Below are 25,674 nucleotides of genomic sequence, written 5' to 3' on the forward strand. Positions count from 1 at the left end.
GGTGATATTCAGTTTACCAATGATTTCGTGTTATAATTACTAGTCTCATCTAGCTTTCGCCAGCCAATTACACTCATTACGAAGTCGTTGACTTCTACCTTTATTTCATTCGAACATGATATGGAAATACAGACAGCCCACACGTAGTAAAAGCCACAAACAGCAATATGCTGTTCAGCTTAAATCAACTAGTTACCGTGGTATTCCAGAATGTTTCTAATAAAATTGTCGAGGTTGGCAGTAGAGGAACCGCCCTCTGCCAACGCTTGTCTGCAACTCTTGTTAAATTCACTAGCTCTAGTCCTCATCTCGTTACTCTCTTCATCGTCTCCGTTGATGTTTATGAACTTCTTCACAATCAAAGCGATTTCTTCTCTATTAACCAATCTTTCTGCTCCAACTTCTTTCATTATTTTCATCCCAATTCTCCAACAATCCAAAATTAGTGTTCTGTTAGTGATTTGATCAAAGCCAACTGGATAAGTAAGCATAGGTACACCCGCATAAACTCCTTCAAGAGTCGAGTTCCACCCACAATGGGTCCAGAATCCCCCAACGGATGAATGACAAAGGACCTTCAATTGGTCACACCAAGGAACTACTAAACTTCGAGAACTATCTATATTATTGTTATCGATAGGATCTTTTCCACCGTGTGAAACCAACAAGTATCGAATGCCACTTTCCCGTAGCCCAGCCAAAATTTCTTCCATTTGTTCACTAGCAGCTGACAAAAAACTACCAAATGAGACATACAGGACAGAGCTTCCTGGCTGCGCGTCTAGCCATTTCAAGTAGTACTCCTCCGTGTTCACTTTGCTATTGATATTTCTTTTGTCATTCTCATCCTCCAGTGTCATAGGGAGAGGTATTGAAGGGCCAACAGGGTACACAGGTACAGGAAGTACTTCCATTAAAGCTTTTGTAACTTGAGGCTCTAACTCATAGTAGGTAGTAAGAAGAAGACAGTGTGTTTTACGAACTGCAGAGACAGCTTCCAAAATAAAGGATCGTTTGAGAGACCGTTCTTGTGACGCTGGCATGCCAGCTAATATTATGGGTGAAACTCCAGGAATGTAGTTTATTAGCTCATCTACACGCGTATACAATAATACACATATTATTATTGACCAGATACTAATGGGATGATTTCAGCTAACTAAAGCTCAAAAATTAAAATTAGTACCTGGAGAGAAATCAACTGGGTCAAGACCTTTCTGCGCAAGAAGATCCATGTGATAGTTAATAGAGAATACTGAAGGCGACATTGGCCAAAGAGAAACCACTGGAATACTCCTCCGGTTCCCAACAGAAACTGCCCATGGTAATATGGTGTCAGCTATGATAGCTCTGACCCAGACGCCAGGATCACCCTCTTGTTGTAACTGGTCCAGCAACTTCTCAAATGGATCTTCCATCTTTGTTTGGACAGCTTGAAAAAAACCACTATGGTCCAATCCTCGCACCAATTCGGACGGTATCACATTCGGAATCGAACGAAGCTGAATCTGAGGCGGTAATCTGGACTCCGACTCAAGGAAACTGAGCCACTCTTCTGTAACAACAAAACTGATTCTTATATCATCCTTTATTGAAAATTTGGCTGTTAAATGCTTACAGAAGTTCATCATAGCATTCATGTGTCCTCTTCCTGGATATGGCATCGCCACCACATGTACTCTCTTGTTCCCACCACTGCTTTCCATGGTTACTTGACTGAATTGAACCCTCACCCACTATTTCTGGTAACAAGGAGAAATTTCAGTGTACTAATAGATCTACAATTGCTTTTCACTAGCCATAGCAGACAGTGGAAGTCCCCACACAACAATAATTTAACCAAACACTACTTTTGAAAGAAGCACAAGAAAAGACTTGTCACCATCAAATTATCTCAACTTTAAATGGTATGGACCATCAGTTTTTAATGGAATCCAATTCTAAGAATCAAATTCCAGGGAAAGGATTCCTAATTTAAAATTAGTGTTTGGACCTGGTGACTTAACAAATTTTCCCATCCAACACGGGCTACTGCAGTTGGCCAAGAGGCTAGTTCTCATTCTTGATGTCAGCCAACCGAGTCTCCGCTCTAGAGTCACTTAACAACCAATTCAATCAACATGAGGATCTAGAGACACCACCACACCTACAACAGCACCAGCAACTCAAGTACCAGAGACATAGGAGGTTATTGGCTAGCATCCTAGCCTCCTAGGTATTTCTAAGTTCTAACTATACCTTGGCGAAAATATTCTAGGAGGACCTATCATTATACTGAAATCTAAAAGTCAAATTCATCTTTCTCCTCTCACATCAGATTTCATTTTTCCCAAATTCAAGTATTATGCTAAAATTGATGTTCTACATGCTAATTGCCCAAATTCAGCCTCTTGGGCATGGAAATGTCTACACCACCAAATCATGGAGAAGATTAAATCCTTCATCTCATGGGTGGTGGTGGGGGTGAAGAAATTAACACATCAGACTTCGTTTACCTTGCCCTTGATGCAAAATGAAGTCAGAAACTAGGGATTCATTAGTATCCTGCCCCCACCTTCCTAGTATATGGTCTCAATTGAACAAACAAAATCATGAGTTCCAAGATTTTACCTTTTCTTGAGTGGACTAGAATTAGATATTTGCAGCAGCTGTATAAATGATGCTGCAAAAGTTGAAGAATCAAATTCAATTCATTCCGGCTTCGAGCAAAATCGATGCTGCTGGTACAGACAGATCTCTGCAGTATCCACATTTTCTGAACATTCAACTTGGAATTTCTAAGTTCAAGAGATTTTCTTTTTTTTATTATTTTTTTTTGTTAACCGCACCGGTAATGGGGCTGCCCACGATGTAGCCCAATGTGCACAAACAAATCAATCCAGCATGGCAGCATTGGCTTGATCCACCCCTCCAACTTTGAGTGGAGATCATAGAGACACCCATGGATCAGATTAGAGTACTGAGGGAGTGATAATGGTCTTATGAATTCATTAGCTCTATTCCTAATAAATCCGTCGAGACTCGAGATTGGTTGTCGACGAACCGCCTTTTGCCAACGCTTGTCTGCAGCTCTTCTTGAATTCATTAGCTCTCTTCATCGTCTTTGTGCATGAGTTTCTTTACAGTCAGTGCTCCAACTTCTTTCATTACCTTCATTCCAATTTTCCAGTAATCACGATCAGTTTGCTGCGAGTAATTTGATCCATAGCTACTGGGAAAGTAAGCATGGGGAGACCTGCATAAATTCCTTCAAGAATCGATCGAGTTCCATCCGCAATGCGTCCAGAATCCTCCTACAGATGGATGACATAGTACCCTCAATTGGTCGCACCATGGAACAACTAAACTTTGAGAATTGCCCATCTCATTGTTATTATGATCATTTCCACCACGTGAAACCAACAAGTATCGGATGCCGCTTTCACGTAGTCCAGCCAATATCTCTTCCATCTGTTCACTAGAAGCTGACAGAAAACTACCAAATGAGACATACAGAACAGAATTTTCAGGCTGCGAGTCTAGCCATTCCAAGTAGTACTCCTCCTTGTCCATCTTACCAGTGCTCTTAGTTCTGTCATGGTCATCCCCCGGCATCGTCGAGAGAGGTATGGAAGGGCCAACAGGGTAGACAGGTACTTCTATTAAAGCTTTTATAGCTAGAGGCTCCAACTCATGGTAGGTAGTAAGAAGAAGACAGTGTGCTTTACGAACCGTAGAGACAGAAACAGCTTTGAAGGCATGTCAGATAATCTTATGGGAGAAACTCCAGGAATATAGTCTATTAGCTCGTCCACCCGTCCTGATACATATATGCACAGATCATTAAGAACTAAACTTCATAAATTTACTTAAAAATAGAGCCCAAAAATTGGATTACCTGAAGAGAAGTCAACTGGGTAATGACCGTTCTGAGCAAGAAGATCAATGTGATAGACAAGAGAAAACAAAGAAGGCGACGTCGTCCAAAGCGAAACCACCAGTATATTTTTCCGGTTGCCAATAGAAACTGCCCATGGCAATAAGGTGTCAGCTATGATTGTGAATACGTAAATCACGAAGGCATCTATATGTTCACAAACAATGTTCGCATTCTATACACATGATCGCACTGATGAGACGATTGTATTGATTCCTTGGCTCAAAACCTTCGGGTTTATCATTGCCTCGTCTAATATCATCACCAGAGGCGTTCACATAGAGGAAGATAAAGAAAACGAAGTGTAAAAGTAATACTCGTGGAGTATGAACTGGATGTAAAGTGCTGAAATGTAAATAAGACTGGGATTTACGTGGTTCAGCACTAAGGCCTACATCCACGGGGTTGTCCTTTTCACTATGCATTTGATGATTACAGAGGTAGTCGAATGACTTTGGAGTTTACATAGGTCTGCGAATTTTAAAAGGTAAACTTACACTAACAATTCTTCTCTCTCGACTTCTCTTTAAACCTCCCTCTCTTTTTCGATCCCCTCTCTCTTGGTGGAGAGGGGGTATTTATAGGATTAGAGTGTGGGACCCGTTTCTGAGAGCCGTTGGAACCTTATCTTCTTGTGCTTTGTGTCCATCACGCAGAGGTCTTCGTTCATTGCTTGATCACGCAGAGTCATCCTCGTTCGTTCCACGGGTTGATCAACACTTACACTGCTCAGAGTGTTTAATGCGGGTAGTTGAGACGCATGCTCGTGTCAGACAAGTGTCTTCTGTCCCTGTCACGTCCATGTCAGTCAACCTTCTCTTCACCGTTGATCTTGGCTTCTTTTGGGGATGAGATAAAGCAACTCTTCGGGAGTTATTTGGTGCTCCGCAGTACAACATGCTTTTGGTACATCCTTTAACTTCTGCCCTTGGATTTGTTCGGGCGAAAATCCGACGTCGACCGGATGGACTTCTTGGCTGTGGGCGTGTGTCATCATGTTTTGATAACTTGGTCCACATGCTCTCCACGTGTCTTCTGACATACACGTGTTTGATGGTGAAATATGTACACACAATGATAGCTCTGACCCCCACACCTGGATCATCCTCTTGTTGTAACTGGTCCAGGAACTCCTCAAATGGATCTTCCATCTTTGTTTGGACAGACAGCTTCAAAGAAACCTTTATGGTCGGATCCTCGCACCAATTCGGACGGTATCACGTTTGGAATCGAACGTAGCTGAATCTGAGGCGGTAGTATTGACTTGGATTCGAGGATTCCGAGCCACTCTTCTGTTACAACAGAAGTGATTCTTATATCATCCTTAACTGAAAATTTGGTTGTTAAAAGCTTACAGAAGTTCATCATAGGATTTATGTGTCCTCTTCCTGGATACGGCATCGCTACCACATGCCGGCTCCTGCTTTCCATGGTCACTTTCCTGAATTTGACCCTCACCTACTTCTTCCGGTAACAAGGAGAAATATCAAGATTTGTTAAGTTTACTAATGGATCTGCTTTGTCTTTTGCCTGCCAATTCTTGTTTTTTACTGTGATTTTGAATTGTTTTAACCAGACACCATTTTTGAAAAAGACATAAATCTTAAAGAAGATGTATTTATCAACATCATCATCAGTTTACAGTGGAATCCAACGAGTAGTGCATAAAAAAGAAAAAAAAAATAGAAAATTAGCGTGACGTAGTTATGCCACTTTCAAAATGGTTTTAATAAATGCATTAAGGTTGATATCAGATGATCCACCCTCTGCCAACGCTGTTCTGCAGCTCTCCTTGAGTTCATTTGATCTTTTCCTCGTGTCTTTGTATTCCTCATTGCCTTCTTCCAAATTCATGAACTTCTTAACAATCTTCCCGATTTCGTCCCGTGTAACTAACTTATCTGCTCCGGTTACCTTCATCCCGACTTTCCAGTCATCCACAATTAGCTTTTTATTCGGAATCTGATCGAAAAATATAGGAAAAGTTAGCATTGGTACACCTGAATAAACTCCTTCTAGTGTCGAATTCCATCCACAATGAGTCCAAAACCCTCCAACAGAAGCATGGCACAAAACTCTCACTTGGTCACACCACGGTACTACTAAACTCTTCATCTCCTCATCGGACAAAGTACCCTCTTGGCCGGAAGAGTCTCCCCGTGAAATTAACAAATACCGAACTCCACTGTCGTGTAACCCAGCTAAAATCTCCTCCATTTGTTCCTTTGAAACTGATAGAAAGCTACCCAACGAGACGTATAAGACGGAACTTTCCGGTTGCGCATCTAGCCATTTCAAATAGTACTCCGGCTTGCTGCCATTGTCGTCATACGGTACCTGAGCTTTTTCTTGAGGTATTGAAGGTCCAATGGAGTAGACGGGAAAGGGGACTATTGACATTAAAGTTTCGACAACTTGGACTTCAAGCTCGTGGAAGGAAGTAAAAAGAACACATTCAGCTTTCCGGACTAACTCGAATGCTTCCATGACACGGCCGAGCACTTTCCGACCACTCCCGTCGAAGATTGTTGGCATGTCCGATAATCGTGTCGGAGTGATTCCGGGAATGTAATCTATCATTTCGTCTCCCCGCTCTACATACAAGGCAACAATCAAATTTGAGACCCCAAACATTTTGAAATTCGAAATTTAACGAGTACAAAACTGTTCTTACCTGATAAATCCACCGGGAAATTCCCATTTTGAACAAACAGATCAAAATGATAGAAAACGGAGAACACAGAAGGCGACATGGTCCACAGTGACACCACCGGAATATTCCTCCGGTTCCCAACATTAACAGCCAGCGCCAAATACGTGTCGGCGATAATAGCCGTCACAGGAGATTCAAGTTCAAGTTTATCCATGAGCTGCTCAACTGGAGCTTCAACATTAGTAAACACTGATTCAACGAAACCTGAAAAATCTAAGGCGCGGACTAGCTCCGATGGCATGACATTTGGGATTGTACGCAGCTGAATCTGTGGCGGCCGTGGATTTGAGTTAATGAAACTAAACCATTCTTCAGTAACAACAAATGAAATTTTGATGTTTTCTCCCAACTTTGATACTAAAAGCTTGCACAAGTTCATCATTGGATTGACATGTCCTCTTCCTGGATACGGCATCGCTACGACATGACAAATGTCGCCGATTTTTCCATTGTTGGTGCTACTACCCATTGTTAAAAACACTTGCAGAAAGAAATCAGCAATAGGTAGAAGAAGGATGTGTATAGTACTAATGGAGACCCTTATTTTGGGTGAATGATTTAATGGTCTACGATAGATGTGCAGTTATCTACGGCACTTTTGGTTGGCCAAGATATTCGAATCCAAAACTGCTGCCGTTGAAATTTGTGGTTCCGCACATGGTCCCGTAATTATGACCGAATGGCTCGTATAACTAGCTAATCAATGATGTCAGAGGCGCACAAAAAGTTAATAATGTTGCACGTCTTCAGAAAAAAAAGAAAACCCGCACCGAGCGACATTTGATCCTCACTAGCCACGTAAAAGGACATAAAAGGCTTTTGGATTTATTTATTTTTCCCGTGGGTTTCAAAAGATTGCAATATTGGAAAATAAAATAGAATTGATTTTTGAATTACAAAGAGCATGCCACTGATTTGACGAGTATGACCGGATTATTTGGGTATACCAAATATAAGAACCATTAATTGGGGATAAAAAAAGGAATTGAGGATATAAGAAAAGGACAGAAACTGGTTCCAGGTGTCAATTCGGGGTCACCCTTATCTAAGTATTACCTAATCTATCCCTCACTAATCAGGATTAGTGATTAATAATAATCAGTAAAATCTTAAGATTTTTGATAAATGATTAATGTGTGTTTTATTTGAATTTGGGTGAGTGAGGTGAGAGTAGAAGGCGGGAAAAATATTTTTGAGTGGAAATTTTTTTGTGAAAATGGAAGATGATTGTGAGGAGAGAATTGCGGCTGCTGAATCTTTAGCTCTACTACAACAAGGAGCTAACGACAACAACTCTCAATTGCAACTCTTTGTTAAGCTAACACCCTTGAATGATGATTTTGATGAGTATGGAGAGTTTTTCGAAGAAGCTACACAAGAAAGTAAACTTGCACAACATGCAAGCATCCCCAATACACAGGTAAAGCTGCTAGGAGGTTGAAAAATCGATTTTTTTCTTTAAACCCGCCATTTTTTCAACTGTAAAACCTCGGTGCCGGCATGGTCGTAGTATGAATACCATGCCGGCAGACGCGTTACCAGCATGGTATTCATACTACGACCTTGCCGGTAAAGCGATATCCCCCAATTTGAATATTGATCCGGCACAGTATTCTACCAAAAAACTATGCCGCTACGCAGTTAACTTTTTTACCTACCAAGGAATATACTACGGAATATTAAACCGGCATGGGTTCATTGATAGGTTACCATGCCGGAACTGCATGAAAAACATACAGGAAACATTTCCATGTAAACCCAAAAACCGGCATGGAAAATTAATAACCATCAATGACGGAACCCATTACCAGCGTGTACCATCAATTTCGAGAATGCCGGCAGTGGAACTGGCGTTGTTGAGTTTCAAATTTACAATGCCGGTACCTACAAAAAACATATAGGAATAAATGTTTTCCAGAGCTAAATACCGGCATTACATATCAATTAATTGGAATGCCGGTAGCGTGTACCGGCTTGGGACAATAAATTACGACAGTGCCGACACCTTGTTTTCCGGCGTTGCTGTCTAATGAATAATGTATGCCGGAATATGTTTCAAATTTGGTCTTCAATTTTGGATAAGTTCGACAATGCTGGAACATTGGTCGAGCATGCCGATACTTGTTTCCGGCATAATGTTTTAATTTCGTTTGGAACTAATTTTTGTTCGATCTTTAGGTGGTGACATATATTGATCCAACAAATGCAAAGCCGCTTTATCGGGATACGTCGGAATACTATAAAATACCTCTGGTATGTGACCAAAGAATACTTTCCTAATGGATTGCTAGTAATGAACCTTCTAATGAATGTGAAATTGATCTTATGTAGGGAATAATAGATCAAAATGAAGCAATCGCTTGGGCTAAAGAGACGGCTCTTAAGAACATGTGTGTGTTGCTGAGGAATACCGAACGTTCAAAGAGGCGTTTTGAGATGGCTTGCGAGAGAAGTGGGAAATACAAGGAGAAGAATAGCCACAAGAGAAAGGATTATGTATATCCAAAGAAGACTAATAGGGTATACAAGACTCGTACGAGGAAGAATGATTGCCCGTTTAAGCTTTTTTTCCGTTTAAATGACATGAACAATTGGGATTGTGAGGTTTTGTGTGTCTGTCATAACCACCGGGATCCGAAAGATTTTGTTGGTCACTCCCTAGTTGCGAAGCTGAAACCTCATGAGTTTGAGGATGTAAAGAGATTGACCAAAGCACTTATCAAACTGAGACAAATTCTCAGAGGCTTCAAGGAAAATGATGAGTCCAACATGTCTTCTCTGCGTACAATTTATAGCGCACAAGCAACTATTAGAAGGGTGGAATGGGAAGGGAGGTCCCTTATGCAAGAATTTGAGAAGATGGCTTGGGATTACAACTACACGAGTATCATTAAAAGAGGGCCGGACGAGAAGCCCCTTCAAATATTCATTTCGCATCCTTTTCTTTCACAATTGGCAAATACATGTTGTGGTATTCTTATGATGGATTGTACCTACAAGACAAACAAATACAATATGTCGTTGTTCAACATCGTGGGGCAAACCTCGGACAAGGTAACATTCACATTGGCTTGGTGTTTAATGGAAAACGAGAGGGACTATAATTACCATTGGTCATTAAAACAATTGAAATTATTCTTTCGGGAAAATCAACTTCCGAGGGTGATCGTAACCGATTAAGATGATGCATTAATGAAAGCAATATCCGACGTCTTCCCGGACGCACAAAATTTCCTATGTACATATCATATACGTCAAAATATCGTAAAAACTTATCATGCCTTGTTTGAACCCACTAAGGCGGATATTAAGAAAGTTGATTGTTCAACTAGAGGAAGATGTTCGAAAGAACAAACTATCCCCCGAAGAAGAAGAAAATGAGAGAGGCAAGATAAAGGAGCGAGTGGACAAAGAACATGCGGAAAATCATAAAAAGTGGTTGGAATTTCTAAGAGATTGGGAGAAAGTTTATTGGTCTTTTACCGAGGTTATGTTCGAAAAGAGATTGGAGAAGTTTATTTCCGATTGGAACGAAGTTTATCCGACTGCCGTCTGGTATTGTCGGACTCAATGGTTGGATAATTTCAAGAAAAAATTTGTGCGTGCATGGACAAACCGGTATAGACACTTCAAGACTGAAGAAACTAGTGCAGCGGAGTCCGCTCATGGGAGATTTAAAGAACTCATCCAGTCCGGTCAAGGCAATGTGGTTACGGTCACCGAGGAAATGGAGCAATACTTTAAGGATGATATCAATAGGATCAAGGTGGATTTTGAGAAAAGCTCAATGGAAAGGATGACTCAATTTCTTCGTTATCGTAAGTTTCTCCAAGGAATAGAATTAAACGTCTCTCATTGGGCAATAAAACATATGATCAGACAAATGGAATATGAGAAAAATTACGGAAAACCGTGTGATGTGTGTATTTGTCCCGACATGTCCTCATTGGGGCTTCCGTGTCGTCATATGCTTGTGAAGTATGAAGAAGTGATACCTATTGAGGTTATTGATCCATTTTGGAAGCAACTATCTTTCGACCCTCCCCCTTCGGGAGATCCCGGTAAATCTCCATGGGATAGGAATGAAGCAAAGGAATTCTACGAAGCTTACACACATGGCACCTCCGTAAGCCGGCAAGTCTTTTTGAGCCAACTAAGGCTAATTACTCGTCCATGGATCACACAAAGCGAAGAGCCAGGAAAGGGAGATCCAATAGGTAGACCCCAAACTAAAACGTCAAGGAGAAAACAAAGGGTAGAATTGAAATGAATGACTCAACGTGAAGAAGAACGCGCAGCAAGTAAGAAACGAGATCTAACCACAAGTGATATTTCAGAACAAAGGTTCGTGGAAGCGCAGGTTCCAAACAAAAGAGGTAGGTCGAGGAAGGAACCGCTATCAAGTCAACAAAAAACGAAGGATTCCGTATCCACACCAAAAGCCAACTCATCGGAGGTTCCAATGAAGAGGGGTAGGCCGCCAAAGGTATCAACATCAGGTTACAAAGAACAACAAGGTGAGAATTCCGAAGCCATACCCATAGTCGATCTAGCGAAGGTTCCAAGGAAAAGGGTTAGGCCACCAAAGGTATCAACATCAAGTGACAAATAACAACAAGGTGAGCATTTCGAACCCATACCCTTAGTCGATCTAGCAGAGGTTCCAAGGAAAAGGGGTAGGCCACCAAAGGTATCAACATCAAGTGACAATGAAGAAAAAGGTGAGCATTCTGAAGCCATACCCATAGTCGATCTAACGGAGGTTCCAAGGAAAAGGGGTAGGCCACCAAAGGTATCAACATCAAGTGAAAAAGAACAACAAGGTGAGCATTCTGAAGCCATACCCATAGTCGATCTAGCGGAGGTTCCAAGGAAAAGGTGTAGGCCTCCAAAGGTATCATCATCAAGTGAGATAGAACAACAAGGTGACGAGGCAAAGTTGGTGACAATCCCAAGTGATATCAAAGTTGATGCAGTTTTAGTTCCAAGGCGAAGGGGTAGGCCAAGGAAGTACGGACTCCCATCACATATCGAAGACAGTGCAAGTGTAGAGATTGCATAAGATGGTTTGGATATAATCAAGTTAGAAAAGGGTAATATGAAGATGTATAAGGATCCCAGAACAGGTAGGACAATTAGAAGTTATCATACCAAGATACAGTCTTACATAGACCAACTTTCTGAGGTTATTCGCGAGTATATTGTATATACGGATGATGTCGATGGAGATGGAAATTGTGGCTATCATGCTATGACAGAACAATTAGGAGTCTTTGACACGACGGTAGAGGTATGACACCATGCTGATATGCTAGAACGAGGATGGCCGAACAACTTGTGAACAAGAGGATCTTTTATGAGCAATTGGTTGGTGTAGGCGAGGGGTTTGATGTTATGCATTCTCAAATATTAGGGCCCGAGCAAGATATGAACTTTCTTCCTTCTCAATATTGGACGAGAATGTCGCTTTGTGGGTATATAGTGGCGGATACATTTAGATGTGTTGTTCATTATTTTACCCCCACCGTAGAAGTAACATTTACCCCAAAGTGGCAAAAATGCGAAGGATCCCTTAAGAAGAAAAGAGTTGTTTTGGCGTTCGTGAACGGTAATCATTTCGTAATTCCAAAACTCAAGGACAATTTTCCTTTGCCACATGTTTGTGGGACGGTAAAAAACAAGGATCTATATCCCAATATCTGGAAGGGATGGATGGAATTGTATGAGGATAATCACCAATTTTGGGATGCGTTAGCCTTATCAAAGAAACCTCTTCAAGAGGAGGAGATTAAAGTTAATACGTGTGGAAGCTATGATAAGTAATTTCAGTATATGTGGTTCACTAATACGCAACCTTTTGTTTTTTTGGGAAGTTTGAATTGTAAACATTAAATCATATTCTGATGCCTATGCCAGCATAGTTGTGTTTTATAATTATTACGCCGGAACTTTTGTGCCGGCGTAGATTGTTATTTTGGAACCATGCCAGAAATACAGAAAAACATCCAGAGAAATCAGTAAATTCGCCGGCATAGAAGTTAACATCATAACGGTGCCGGTTTTCTGTCAGAAACATATTTTCCAAGGAGATTGCAGACCACCGGCATAGTATACAAACACATTTAAATGCCGAAACTCTTTCATTTAGGAAACCGGCATTGATTTTACTCTTTTCTAGCATACCGGTACTGCAGATAACTTAGAAATTTATGTGATCTTGCCACATTCAAACTCTGTAAAAGAGGTAATTTGACACAAGTTTATCAACATAATAAATATAATAACAATACTAGATTTTATACCAGAACAAACTCCAAAGTTATGTTGTTCCAAACCGAAAACAAATCAAACATAAACCAAGTCAAGCAAAGAGTTTAGCAAACACACAAGAAAACACATTGTTCAAGACTCGCAAACAAACATAAACCAACACTAGATTGTTCAAACCAAACTAATACTACAGAAGAAACAGACGATCACTCGGTTCTTGGCTTCTTGTGTGCCCTCTTCTTCCTTTCGCCCCACAAGTCTTTTTCCGCCGGATCTTTAATTTTGTCGATCTTTTGCTCGACGTTCTCCATTTATTTCTTGGTCAGCACCTCTCCTTCCTTGTTCTTTTTCTTAAAGAACTTTGACAAATTTCCAATCCGCTTACGCTGTTAAGGAATTATTAAACATGTACTTAGTATGTACAATTGTATAACTTCATAGATATAGATTAAAAGATTACTAATGAACAAGACGTACGTGCCAACAACGTAACGAGCTGTGGAAGTGCGGGTACAGTTATCGGAGTTGTGGAGGGACGTGATGGTGGTGGAGGAACTTCTACCACATCCGGGCGTACGACATAAGGATGCGAGTACTTCCGATGGACTCTTAAGAAGGTTGGTTCACTCTCATAACCATTTTCAGACAATTCCCAATCATCCCTATCCAATAAAAATCCTTGTTCTTCCCTCTCACTCCAATGCGCAAGAATAGCTTTTGGGTCGTAAACTACGAGAGTATTGTTCTCATTTGATTGACATTGAGGAAAGTCATGAGAGAATTTCTGATAAGATGTATCCGTGAGATCTTTCTTCTTGTACCCAAGTTGGCGCATTACACGTCGAGGGTTGTGCATAGCAAATCCTTTTGGATGAAATAATGGTCCGTTGTAAAATGAATTGTCACGCCTTTCGAAGTGAAATCCTCTGGCATTCCTATATGGGTCGAACACAACATCTTGGACAACCATCGAATCCAAATCCAATCTCATTTCTAATAACTGTTTCTTGTTATTGGGCCTTGGGGTATTTTTTGAAGAAGTATTTCTGACCTAGAGGCCTATTCTGTGGATAATCAGGGACAACCTCCAATCATTTATACCGTATGAACAATTTTGTGAAGTGTTCATAATCCCACACCTACGCCAATGAAAGATCGTTCCAATGAAATGTATAAGAAAATAAATAATTTGAAACTAACAAATTTAATGACAACAATCAAAAAATAAGTAGTTCACTATACCTGAATTACAATGAAATTCCCATTAAATTGACGGGTGTAAGCCTTAGAAGCTCGACGAATTTCTGCCAAAAAATGTGCCAAGAAAGCAGTGCCCCATGAATACTCATGAACCTTTTCCAACGGATCCAAGTATTGTAGGTTTTTCATATGCACCCTGTTACCATTAGCGTCAGGGAATATAGCGGAGCCCAAGATGAACAACATATAAGCACCGACAGTTTGCTGAACTTGTTCGGGATTCAATTCCTTGTTCTTCGTGTTCCAAAACAATTAAACGAGTTTGACGAATGTGATGGTCTTTGTTTGGGAACGCTTTGTCTTGTACATATTTTCCAAAGTGGTTTCCTTGTCCCATCAAAACAACTTAGAAGTCATCTCATAGATCTTGTCCCATCCAAGGTCCTTAGAGTCATCTCCTACCTTAACGGCTTTCCCAAGAACCTCTAGACCTATTATCCTTTGGACATCTTCAGGGATAATGGTCATCTCGCCAAAAGAAAAATGCATTGTATCAGTTTCACCAAAAAACCGCTCCAAAAAGCAGTTCGCCGTGACGGTATCAGTGGCCAGATAATTTTTAATCGCGGGATACAACGCAGATGTTTTAACTATTGCTCTAACAGCGGCACACTCATGCTTCAAAAGACATAAGTCCGTCTGTTGATGGCGGCTAACACGGAAGGATTTTTTGTGGTCCTATAAAAACACACCAAGCTTAATTCATTTCACTTGATCACAGATAAATAATACAATAACAAGATAAATAATATAATAAGAAGATGCAAACGTCTTACATAAGATTGATAGATCCAACGAGCCCAAGAGTCTTTGTAAGCAAATAAGAGTTGCGGGTTTATCAGTTCACCCCAATGTTTGCCGTCATCGCGGTTTGGAATCATGTCATATTTATCAGGAAGGTGGGCTGGGGGTGCCTTTTCATTATCCTCAGGGGATTCAAATCCGACACCAGTATGTCCCAAGCCACCTGCTTGTGAGGATGAGCCACCTGCTCGTTCCAGTACAGGTAATTTTTCCCACTCATCATCATCATCACTGCAGGTTAAGTCGCTTATAGGTTGATCCCGAATTGTCACCTTAGCAGTAGCCGGATCAGGACGTCTACGTCGAGAAGACCTACGTTTTGGTTCTACAACAACTTTGCCTTTTCCTTTGTTCTTTTTTTTCTGCTGTTGACCTATGTTCCAATATGTAAACTGAGTTAAATAATCACAGCCGGCATATATCTTGAACATAACATCAATGCCGGTTCTTGATAGCGACATGGTATATATTTACAAATCCATGCCGGTTGTCTTCAATTTTAGACACGGAATTAACAATTTTTTGTAAAGAAAACCGGCATAGAACTTTCACATATAGACACTGCCGGCACTGTTGCCGGCATTGTAAGATATGTACTGTGTATACCGGAACATTGTAATTTCAGTATAGAGTTTTTAACAAAAGAGGCTAATGAAAACGGCATAGTATTGATCAAATATACAACGCCGAAAACGGAAACCGGCATGGTATTCATTTAATTTTTCATGCCAGCAGGGTCATGCAATAAAATAGGGATTCAAGACATATAATCTGGCATGATTTTCAAATTGAATTCTACCGCGAATCAAACATGTAACTAAACTACAAATTTCAATTTCAAAATTTACTTATAGTGTAGTAGAAAGACTAACATACAAGTTTCACTTTGGATAAACCCTAAAAATACTTCAATTCAACATATACATCACTTACCGGAGCAATTGTGTTATTTCAGCCTCACCAACAGACTCTTCAAACTCCTCCATTTCTTGCGCTTTTGATTTCGATTTATCACCATTAGAGCTGGCAAACAAGCCGAAACCCGCGGATTAACCCGTACCCGGCTCGGCTGGGTTATAAACAAGCCGGGTTAGGGTTAGAGAAATGGTGGCTTGTGAGAAAACGGGTTAACCCGTGCCCGGACCGTAAACCCGCGGGTAATCTTGTTAAGCCGTGTATAATAATAATAATTAATAAACTACATTTAATTTCACCGTTGGATTATCTAGGGTTAATCATATCCCTACGTTTAAGGTATAAAAAGCTAAACCTAAAACTGAATGAATAGACATCGTTCTCTTTCTTCTCTCATTTTTTTATTCTACTCCTTCTCTTCTTCTGCGTTTTTCGGCTGGTGGAAAATTAGAGATGATAATGGTGAGATTGGGACAGAGAGTTGAGGTAAAATGTTCAGTTGGTGTTAGTAATAGTAATGGTGTTATTGAAGTTAATTAAGTAAAAAGAAGATGAAGAAGTCGTGAATTGAAATGGGATCTGTGGTGTTTTCGGATTGAGATTCAAGTCAATTGCTTCAATTCTCTCAACAACAGCGATTAAATTTGGGGGTTTTGTTTGAAATGGTGTTTTAGTTTGAATTTAAAGGAATAGAGATTTGCTGGCAAAGGTATTGATTTGTTTAAATTGAATAGAGATTTGCTTAATTGGATCAGTTTTACAAATCGGGTTTTTTGTTGAAATTTGATTTGCTTAATTGATTTAGATTTTGTGATATTTACAGATTTGCTTGGAGATTTGGACTTGAACTATGGGTGTAGTGGTGATGCGGGAAGATTAACGAGGATGGAACATAAACTCAAGCTTGATAGGGTCTAAGGTTAACAGGGTATGCAGTGGTGAATGATGGAGTGGTTTGCTGCTGCCATTGAGGTTTGAGTCTCGAGTTTGAATGGAGCTCTAGTCTGTGATGTTAGCTGCTGTAATCGATTAAGTTCGCTGCATTGCTGATGAGTTTTTGCTGACGATGATGGATCCATTTTGAGCTCGTGGTTAAACTGTGATTATGATGCTCTATAGAAGAAAAGGTTGATGCAGTTGGATGATGGATTGAAGTTGAAGAAAGTGTTGTTGTGGTCGTGAAGGATCTGGTGATAGAAATGCTACTCGGTTTTTAATTCCTTTGTTCCTCAATAGCTCTGAGGTTTTAATACCTCGGTTATGTTTGTCTTTTGGTATTTGATTCTGGGTTTTTGTTAGTTTTTTGATATTTTTGTTTAATCACCTGATCTGATTATGAAGATTTCCGAGAAAGAGAAAAGAACAATGGAGAAACTGAAGTTCTATGGCTCTTGATCAAAGAACTAGGAGAATTGAGATGTCAGGGTTTGATAATTTTTGTCTTCTGATGAAGATAATGGATGGCTACGGACCTCAGGATTACAAATTAACTTAACTTAATTAAATTTTAATTTTATTTTTAATTAATTAAACCGGGCTAACTCGTGAGCCCGCAAGCTTTACCCGCTACGGGCGCGGGTTGAAGAAATGACTACCCGTGAAGAATAACAACCCGCAAGCTTTCGCCCGTGTTAACCCGTACCCGTGTAACCCGTAACAAGCCAGCCCCGGCCCGCCCGTTTGCCAGCTCTAACCACCATCATCAGCAGATTCTTCAGGATTGGTTATGGGTTTTTCACGAGGTTTGCGACGACCCATTGTCTTTGGTATAGAAGATGAAACAAAATGGGAGAGTGACTACAAAGGGAGATTGAATAATTTCCTTTCTATAACCGTCACTTAAATAGAATGAAGGAGTTTGTAACCGGCGCGTAAAATGGTATTAAGTATTCTATAACCGTCAAATAAGTGGGATAAAATAGTTTGTAACCGTCAAATTAGTGAAATGAAGTAGTTTGTAACTGCCACATAACTTGTGTTTGTAACCGTCAGAATGCCAGCATGGAAAGATGGCAAAATTCAGTGCCAGTACTGGTGACAATAAGTTTCAATTGTAACCATAAAACCGACACACTATGCTGATCACATTTCAACGCCGGTAGTGATTCTTGATTCATTTTTAACGCGTCTCCCAAAGGTTTAAGCAAGCAAACTTACCCAAATTGAGATTCATAATACTAAGGAAATAAATTAAAAAACATTAAACACATAAACAACGTTACACATAAACATTAAACACATTAAATGAAAGATTTCAAGATAATTGCAACTAACATCATTTCTTGGTACGAGATTCAACAAACAACGCAGCTTCGAAATGCCTAAAAGTCTCTTTTCTCCATTTGGTATATGCGGCCTGATCTTGATACCTATTATCTCGGTATCTTGCGAGAAACTCATTGTATTTGCGACACAATTTTATGAGGGCAATTATCCGATTCGCTACAAACTCATCCCCGTAATCCATTCTGCGTTTCTTGCACTTACCGTCATATAACCTCGACATATAAGGACCATCCTCAACAAGACCCAAAAAAAGGTTTGAAGGGCGTTCATCTTCCGGCAAATCCGAAACTATTAAGTAATTCTTAATCCATTCGGTTTCTTCCTCAACATCCGCTTCTATCTTCGCTTGTTTTACACGTTCAATTATCTCTTTAGTTTCTTTGTGATATTTTTCTTGTATTGCTTCCTCTTCTTGTAATCTTTTCCTTCTAAGTATCTCATCTTCCATTGCGGCAAGTGACTTAGTGGTTGGCTCCTTCCTTTTAAGTTTTTCTAGTATCATGGGAATTGAGTTGGTGGTGGATGATGATTGATTCCCTATCGGAGTGGATTTTTTTTTCATATAAAAAATCTCTGAAATTGGTAGTTCGTGATTTCTTTGCCATGAGAGAGATGTGGTGGAGGTCACCTATTTTTTTTGTTTTTGAGGTATCAACTGCAATAAGTGTATCCATACTTTTAAATAGATGAGGACACAACGACTCTTTTCCACTTTAACATTCCGTCATTGTCAGTATCTTAGATCCCACGCCGGAAATGGTCTTTACTGGTTTATGGTTCAAAAAAATAGTTGTTATGCATTGAATGCTCTATTCCAGCAGTGAACGTTAGATTTTCGACAATGCCGGAAACGGTTTGCCGGCACGCTAATGTATATAACTAAAAAGCCGGAACATTGTTTATTGCACTCAGAATTTTGACACTTAATTCCGGCATATAATAATATAAAAGATCCATGCCGGTACAAGGTACTGGTATGGAATTATGCAAACATAAAATGCCGGAAATGTAATTTATTTGAAATTTAATCCTTGTCGACGGAAGAACGAATGCACTTAGCATGTGCATCAAGCCTTTGAACCCCTAGGCGACCCTAGTGGACGAGTTATAGTCTGTGAGGGTTTACATAGAGATCTACCCACAAAACCTACACACAAAATTCTAAAGCCATCAATCTTTGTCCGAGGACGATACACCCTCCATCATCTCCGGGGCATACTCCGGGATTTTGGATTCCATGAATTGGTAGCTTGAATCAAATGTGAATGCTTCCCCCTTTTCCTCCAAGTAGCGCGCTTTGACGACTTCGTGCTACAAAAACATAACACAAACTTACTTGGTTAGTGGTGTTTAGTATGAAGATCAAACAACATGGATCACGTAAAATAAACCACAACAATACTTAAAAATTGGTCAAGGTACAAGTTAAAGTGGGGATCATTGAAAATTGGTTTTTGGATTTCTAAATAAGCAAGTATCGCACTTTCGATGACTTGGTGCCTATCATTAATCTGTTGAACACTTCTTCTATTCGGATTCCCAAACTCTTGCATATATTTGTTGTATACCTTACCCCAAAAGGTCACGGAATCCACCCTTACGGAGGACTGGCTCCTAGCTCGAGTTTCCGCGTACCAAGCTTTGGTGATCGCCAAATCTTCATTTGAATCAAATGATGCCATTGCTTTGTATGTTGAGGTATTGGTAGAGTTAGAAATATTATATAATGATATCATCTTTTTACAGTATATGGAACCAGGTGTGTGTTGTTTTGTAGGGAGAAAAAGTGTATTTATAGGATGGTGCCCAAATATGGCCGTTATTGTACTCAATCAATGAAGTTGTACTTGCAAAAATTTGAATTTTGAATTTGTCGGCATAGTAATAAGGATAAACGACGCGCCGGAAGTCGGAGCCGGCATTGTTTCGTATATATCATCAATGTCGGTACCTGGTTTATTATACACAGAAACAATATAGTGCTTGACACTTTATACCGGCATGTAATAAATATATAAAATCCATGCCGGTTCTTGGTACCGGCATGGAATTATGTAAACATAGAATGCCAGAAATGTAATTTATTTCAAATGTAATCCTTGTCGACGGAACAACGAATGCACTTAGCACGTGCATCAAGACTTTAAACCCCTAGGCGACCCTAGTGGACGAGTTATAGTCCCGTGAGGGTTTACATAGAGATCTACCCACAAAACCTTACGAAATACCTAACCAAATGCCCTAAAAACCTAAGCAAACACCACTAAACTATCAATCTTCTTAAGAAGAATCCGTCTCCGATTCACCCAGCTGGTGGTACTCCGTGACTTTGGTTACAATATGGTTGACGTTGGCTTCAAACATGAATGCTTCCCCCTTTTCTTGTAAGTAACGCGTTTTCACGGCTTGATGCTACAAAAACAACACACAAACTTTGTTTGTTTCATAAAATTTGCAAACGAGTAGATTATGTCGAATTAATCATAAAGATACTTACGAGTTGTTGAGGGGACGATGTATTGCGGGTAGCGTGATTGATCCGGTGTTTCATTTTTAGATACTCAACCACCGCATTTAGGATGATGTCATGTCGTTCCTCGATTTGTTTGGCAGTTCTTCCTTTCAGGTTACCGTAATCGTGAATAAATTTGTTAAAAATCTTCAACCACATGGAATCCCGCGTGCTGTTATCTATAGTTGAAGGACGAGTTTCGGCGTACCATGCTTGGGTGATTACTAAATCTTCCTCCGAGTCGAACGATGCCATTTGTTGTATATGAGATTAAGTACTATACTAAGCTATTTATAGATAATTATTCTAGGGTTTAGGGTTTCTAAGTTAAGAGTATCAAGGAAATATATAAGAACACTCGAGTTTTGGACTTTTGTGCCCAAGTATTAGCTCACTTTATATAGAGAAAAACCTCAACGACTATTTTTTTTTGAAAATCACTTTATGTACATAAGCTGCCGGCACCAAGTTCTGGTACAATTTTGCCATAAGCTAACCATACCGGTACAAGGGAATTTCTTCACAGAGATTGGGCCAAATATGCAACCATTACCAGCATGTTTGTACAACAACATTCAATGCCGTTACAAAGAACCGGCATTGGATCTATAATAGCGACTATGCCGGTGTTTGTGAAATTCAAAACAAAAAAAACAGCTAGTTTTTTGAAAAATAATACCGTTGGTGATTCATTTGTATATAATACCCCCCATTCCTTGGGAAAAATCTACACAAACCACCCACCAAATAACAAAAATCCTTCTCTCAAGAAAGCAAGCACGGTTAAATCTTCACAAGGGATGGGAGATTCATCATCTATCTCTATTTGCAAAAATAACATTTCACTAGAAATCTAAACATGTTCAACATAAAGCAATCATTCGAAACCTAAACATGTTCAACACAAACCAAACAACTGGATTCTGCTTAAATGTTCTTAATCCATGTAACATAAACTAAAAGCAGACCAAACAACTAAAGAGTTAACCATGAGGTACAAACTAAAACAAGTTCGTAATTTTTCAAGACGTAACAACCACCATCCAGAGAAAGAAACACAACTAAATAGTTAATCAATTGGTCTTTTGCTTCTTTTGTGCCGGTTTCTTCCTAATTTCGCCGAACAAATCCCTTACACTAGGGTCAATTTCTTCAATTTTATCAAGCTTCTCCACGACTTCCATCACTTCTTCATTGGATAGCCCCGCTCCTTCATCGTACTTGCAACATTACTGCTTCCTCAACTTGCCAAGCCGACGCCACTAGTTTCATACATACAACACATAATTAGTATATATATGGTAATATAAGATTATGTGTACATTAAACGACTAAGTAATTAACAATACTTACTAGCAATCCAACGGTCTTATTAAGTTGGGTGATCGTATGTGGTGGCAGTGCGGGAGTTGGAACGGGAGGGTGTTTCTGGGGTGGAACTTGGACGTCATCCAGGAAGACGACAAAAGGATGTGACCATTGCAGGTAATCTTCCATGTAGTTGGCATCAACCTCATCACCGTTTTCCGCAAGCTCCCACTTATCCCACTGAATAATATCTACCAAACGACGTGGTTCCCTATCCCTCCAATATGTTGGATCCGGTTTTGGATCATACTCTACATGCAACCGATTAGGAGTTGAAAAGCACCGAGAAAGGTCAAGAACAAAACATTGAAAAGAGTCCGTCTTGATATGTAATAATTTCTTGAATCCAAGTTGGCGCATCACACGTGTAGGATTGGCCAGAACGTATCTTTTTGGGTGGAACAACGACCCATGGTAGAATGCAACGTTAGCATACTTCAAAACTTGGCGGTTTCCTCTAACCTCCTTGTAAAGGTCGTATACAACATCTTGGGTACTCATCGCGTCCAAATCCAACCTCATATCGATCAGTTGACCTATGTTACCGGGCTTCGGAGTGTTGTTGAACTCTTATCTTCTAGCTATAGGCGTATCGGGTTCGGGAAGGTCTTTGATCTTCAAGGAGGTCCAGTCCTTGAACAAGGTGGGTAAGTGTACATAAGCCCACACCTATTCCAAGGTGAAGCAATAAGTTTTGTTTCTAAGTTCATGATAAGGGTACATGTGAACAATATACATAATAACATAAGTTTAAAAACAAAATTACCTGCAGTAGAGTGAAATTCCCAACAAATTGGTTGGTTTTAGCCTTAGAGGCCCTTCTCATCTCCATCATCAAATGCGCCATTACCGCGGTGCCCCAAGAATAACCACAGACATCTTCCAATGGATCCAAGTACTGAATGTAGTTCGCACTAACCCTGTTGCCATTAGTGTCAGGGAATACCCTAGTTCCCAAGATGTATAACAGGTATGCAACGGCAGTATAAAGAATTTCTTCAGAGTCCCATCCATCCTCCAAACATCTTTGCTTTGTGTTTTCAAACTTCTTTTTAAGCAGCGTCAACTTGATTGGCTTTGTCCTGACAGACTTGGATTCATAAAAGCTCTCCACAGAAGTTTTGTAGTCCCAACCCAACAACTTCTTAGTCAGAGCGTGCAACTTCGACCATTCTAGGTCCAGAGACTCAACTCCTTCTTCAATTGATTTTCCGGTAACATTCAAGCCTAGAATGTTTTGAGCATCATCAGGGATGAAGGTCATCTCCCCAAAAGGGAAGTGCATGGTATCAGTTTCACCATGATACCTTTCGACGAGGCAATTGACAGTCACGAAATCAGGCTTCACATAATTTTCAACCAAAGCATATAGACCAGATTCCATTACTATTTGTTGGACCTCTTCACATTCATCGGAAAATTTCCAACAATTCGCGGCTTGGTTTCGACAAACACGCATAGCCTTCGTATGATCCTACAATTAAGAGACAATACAATTAAGATATTTTACATAAATACACAACAATACATATGCACAAGATAAAAAATACTTGCATAGGTTTGATAGATAGTACGAGTCCACGAGTGCTTGTATCCAAATAGTGTTTTCGGTTCCGGAGCTTCACCCCAAATTCTACCACGTTCAAGGTCAGGTATCATGTCATTAATATGAGGAAGGTGGAAACCTTTAACTTTCACTTTGCAACTGCCCTTCTTGTCATTGCCTTGTGTTGGTTGTTGACTTGGCCCACCAACTTCGCTTTGGATTTCTAATTGACTTGGAGGAACCACATTATCTTCATCCTCACTTTCCTCTTCATCTTACTCATCTTGATCATCGTGGTCACGGATTACAGCTCGACTACGGTCACCACTACTCTCCCAAATTATCCCTCTTGTCTCATCCCCCAAACGCTTTTTACGACCTTCATCTTTCCCTCGAGGAGGGAGAGATTAAGGAGTATCAAGACCGTTCTTCTTTCTTCTCTTAGTGACAACATCTTTAGTTTTTCTTTTGTTAGCCTCCTTGGCTTTTGACCTATATCATAAAATCACACGAAATGAATGTGAGACAACTCACTTTCAGTTTTTCCACCGGCATTGACTTACTAAAACAAAGCACGCCGGTTGTCTGTTCCGGCATTAAACAATGACTGTCGACAATGCCGGTAATCATATGTAATTCTCTTGTATGTTTTTAGTCCACTACCGGCATTCTCGAAATAAATTAATTCCATGCCGTAACCTGGTGCCGACATTCAAATCAACCTAAAAATGTATGTCGGTACTGGTGATAAATTCATAAACTCTCCTGTATGGTTTAAGTCCACTACCGGGATGCTCGAATTTTCACAAAAGAATGCAGGTACTATAAACCGTCATACAATTGAATCAAATGTCTATGCCGGTACTGGTGACAAATTCATAAACTTTCCTGTGTGTTTTTAGACCACTACCGACATACATGAATAGTTATAAAAGACTGCCGGTACCAAGAACCGGCAGGGAATTCGACCCAAATTCTATGCCGTTATCTAAAATTCAGTTTCTGGTGAATCTGCGGAGTGAAACCGGCATTGCATTCATCCTAGATTGAATGCCGGAAGGTAAAACCGGCACCGTATTCATACATATTTCAGTGCCGGTAATCACTGAAACTCAACTGTTTCAGTTAGGGTTTGCGATTCTAACCTAAACCCATTGCTATAAATCGATTAAAACACTCATAAAGTAGTTTAAAATCACTTACCTTCTCATAGAAGCCATGGTTGCGAGAGGTTGATTGTCCGAATCCGCTGCTTTCTTCTTCTTGCTCTTGAGCACTCTTAGCAATTCTTTGTTCCTGTTTTTGTTGAGCAATCGATTTTGAGTTCGATTGGGCATTCGTTTTCTTTCTTGGAGGCATTGTTTATGATTTAGGTAGGTTAATCGACGAGGAAATTTTTGAATCGACGAGTAATCGATGAAGAACGGATGAAGAACGGTGATTTTTTTTCCCAAAAACCTAAACCTAGGTCAGTGCCGGTAGATGGAAGAATGGGGGATATGTGTTTGGTTTTTAGATTTTAAGTTTTAGGGGAAAGGGTATAGTAGTATTTTCATAATGTTTTTTAATTAATCAAAGGGTATTTTAGTATTTTCATACACAAAAATCACCCCTTAGCACACACCATGGGTTGGGGAAAGTAATCAATATCCCCCAATTCCTTTTTTTATCCCCAATTAATTGTTCAAACATAACGTAGAGTAAAACCAAATCCCCCTAGCCATGAATTTTTGAAAATGGTTAAACCGGCCTTGTTTAATTAGACTAATTAAACTGTTTAGTTGAATTGATTTGGTTACACTAATTCAAATTAAAAGTTATGAAATTTTGTTTTGGTAACTGAACTTTTAGATTTTATTAGAAGATTTTTGAGAGAAAAATATCTTTTTGAGAATTTTGTTTGTAAAGGAGATGAAATCACATTAGCCGAACAGTTCTAAAAACACTTCTCCAAATTATGAAGAAATCAACATTTTTCTGTAACCATGATATGAAAACAAGAAAATAACGACTATGTATAGCTTGCATGTTGTTAATAAACTATAATATCGACCAAACGAGTTTTGCTATACAAAGATAGGTGT

The 25,674-nt window shown here is 39.8% G+C and overlaps 2 protein-coding genes and 1 pseudogene across 3 annotated transcripts; all 3 read right to left on the reverse strand.

The window, feature by feature from the left end:
* Positions 1-7: 7 nt before the first annotated feature.
* On the reverse strand, positions 8-2,750 carry LOC113340471 (UDP-glycosyltransferase 87A2-like). Of its 2 annotated transcripts, XM_026585608.1 has the most exons (3): positions 2,611-2,750; positions 1,187-1,742; positions 8-1,093 (listed from the first exon to the last, which is right to left on the reverse strand). In XM_026585608.1, exons 2-3 carry the CDS (start codon positions 1,704-1,706, stop codon positions 189-191), a joined length of 1,425 nt encoding a protein of 474 aa, XP_026441393.1. In that variant the 5' UTR covers positions 1,707-1,742; positions 2,611-2,750; the 3' UTR covers positions 8-188. The 2 variants fall into 2 exon arrangements, with proteins under 2 accessions (XP_026441393.1, XP_026441394.1); XM_026585609.1 differs by lacking the exon at positions 2,611-2,750 and having other exon boundaries at positions 1,187-1,821.
* A 252-nt stretch (positions 2,751-3,002) lies between these two features.
* On the reverse strand, positions 3,003-5,347 carry LOC113340540 (annotated as a pseudogene).
* Positions 5,348-5,513: 166 nt separating this feature from the next.
* Positions 5,514-7,289, reverse strand: LOC113340683 (UDP-glycosyltransferase 87A1-like). Its single transcript, XM_026585804.1, has 2 exons — positions 6,591-7,289; positions 5,514-6,510 (listed from the first exon to the last, which is right to left on the reverse strand). Exons 1-2 carry the CDS (start codon positions 7,096-7,098, stop codon positions 5,621-5,623), a joined length of 1,398 nt encoding a protein of 465 aa, XP_026441589.1. The 5' UTR covers positions 7,099-7,289; the 3' UTR covers positions 5,514-5,620.
* Positions 7,290-25,674: the final 18,385 nt, after the last annotated feature.

The sequence above is a fragment of the Papaver somniferum genome, unplaced genomic scaffold (assembly GCF_003573695.1).
Source record: "Papaver somniferum cultivar HN1 unplaced genomic scaffold, ASM357369v1 unplaced-scaffold_22, whole genome shotgun sequence".
Classification (NCBI taxonomy): Eukaryota; Viridiplantae; Streptophyta; class Magnoliopsida; order Ranunculales; family Papaveraceae; genus Papaver; species Papaver somniferum.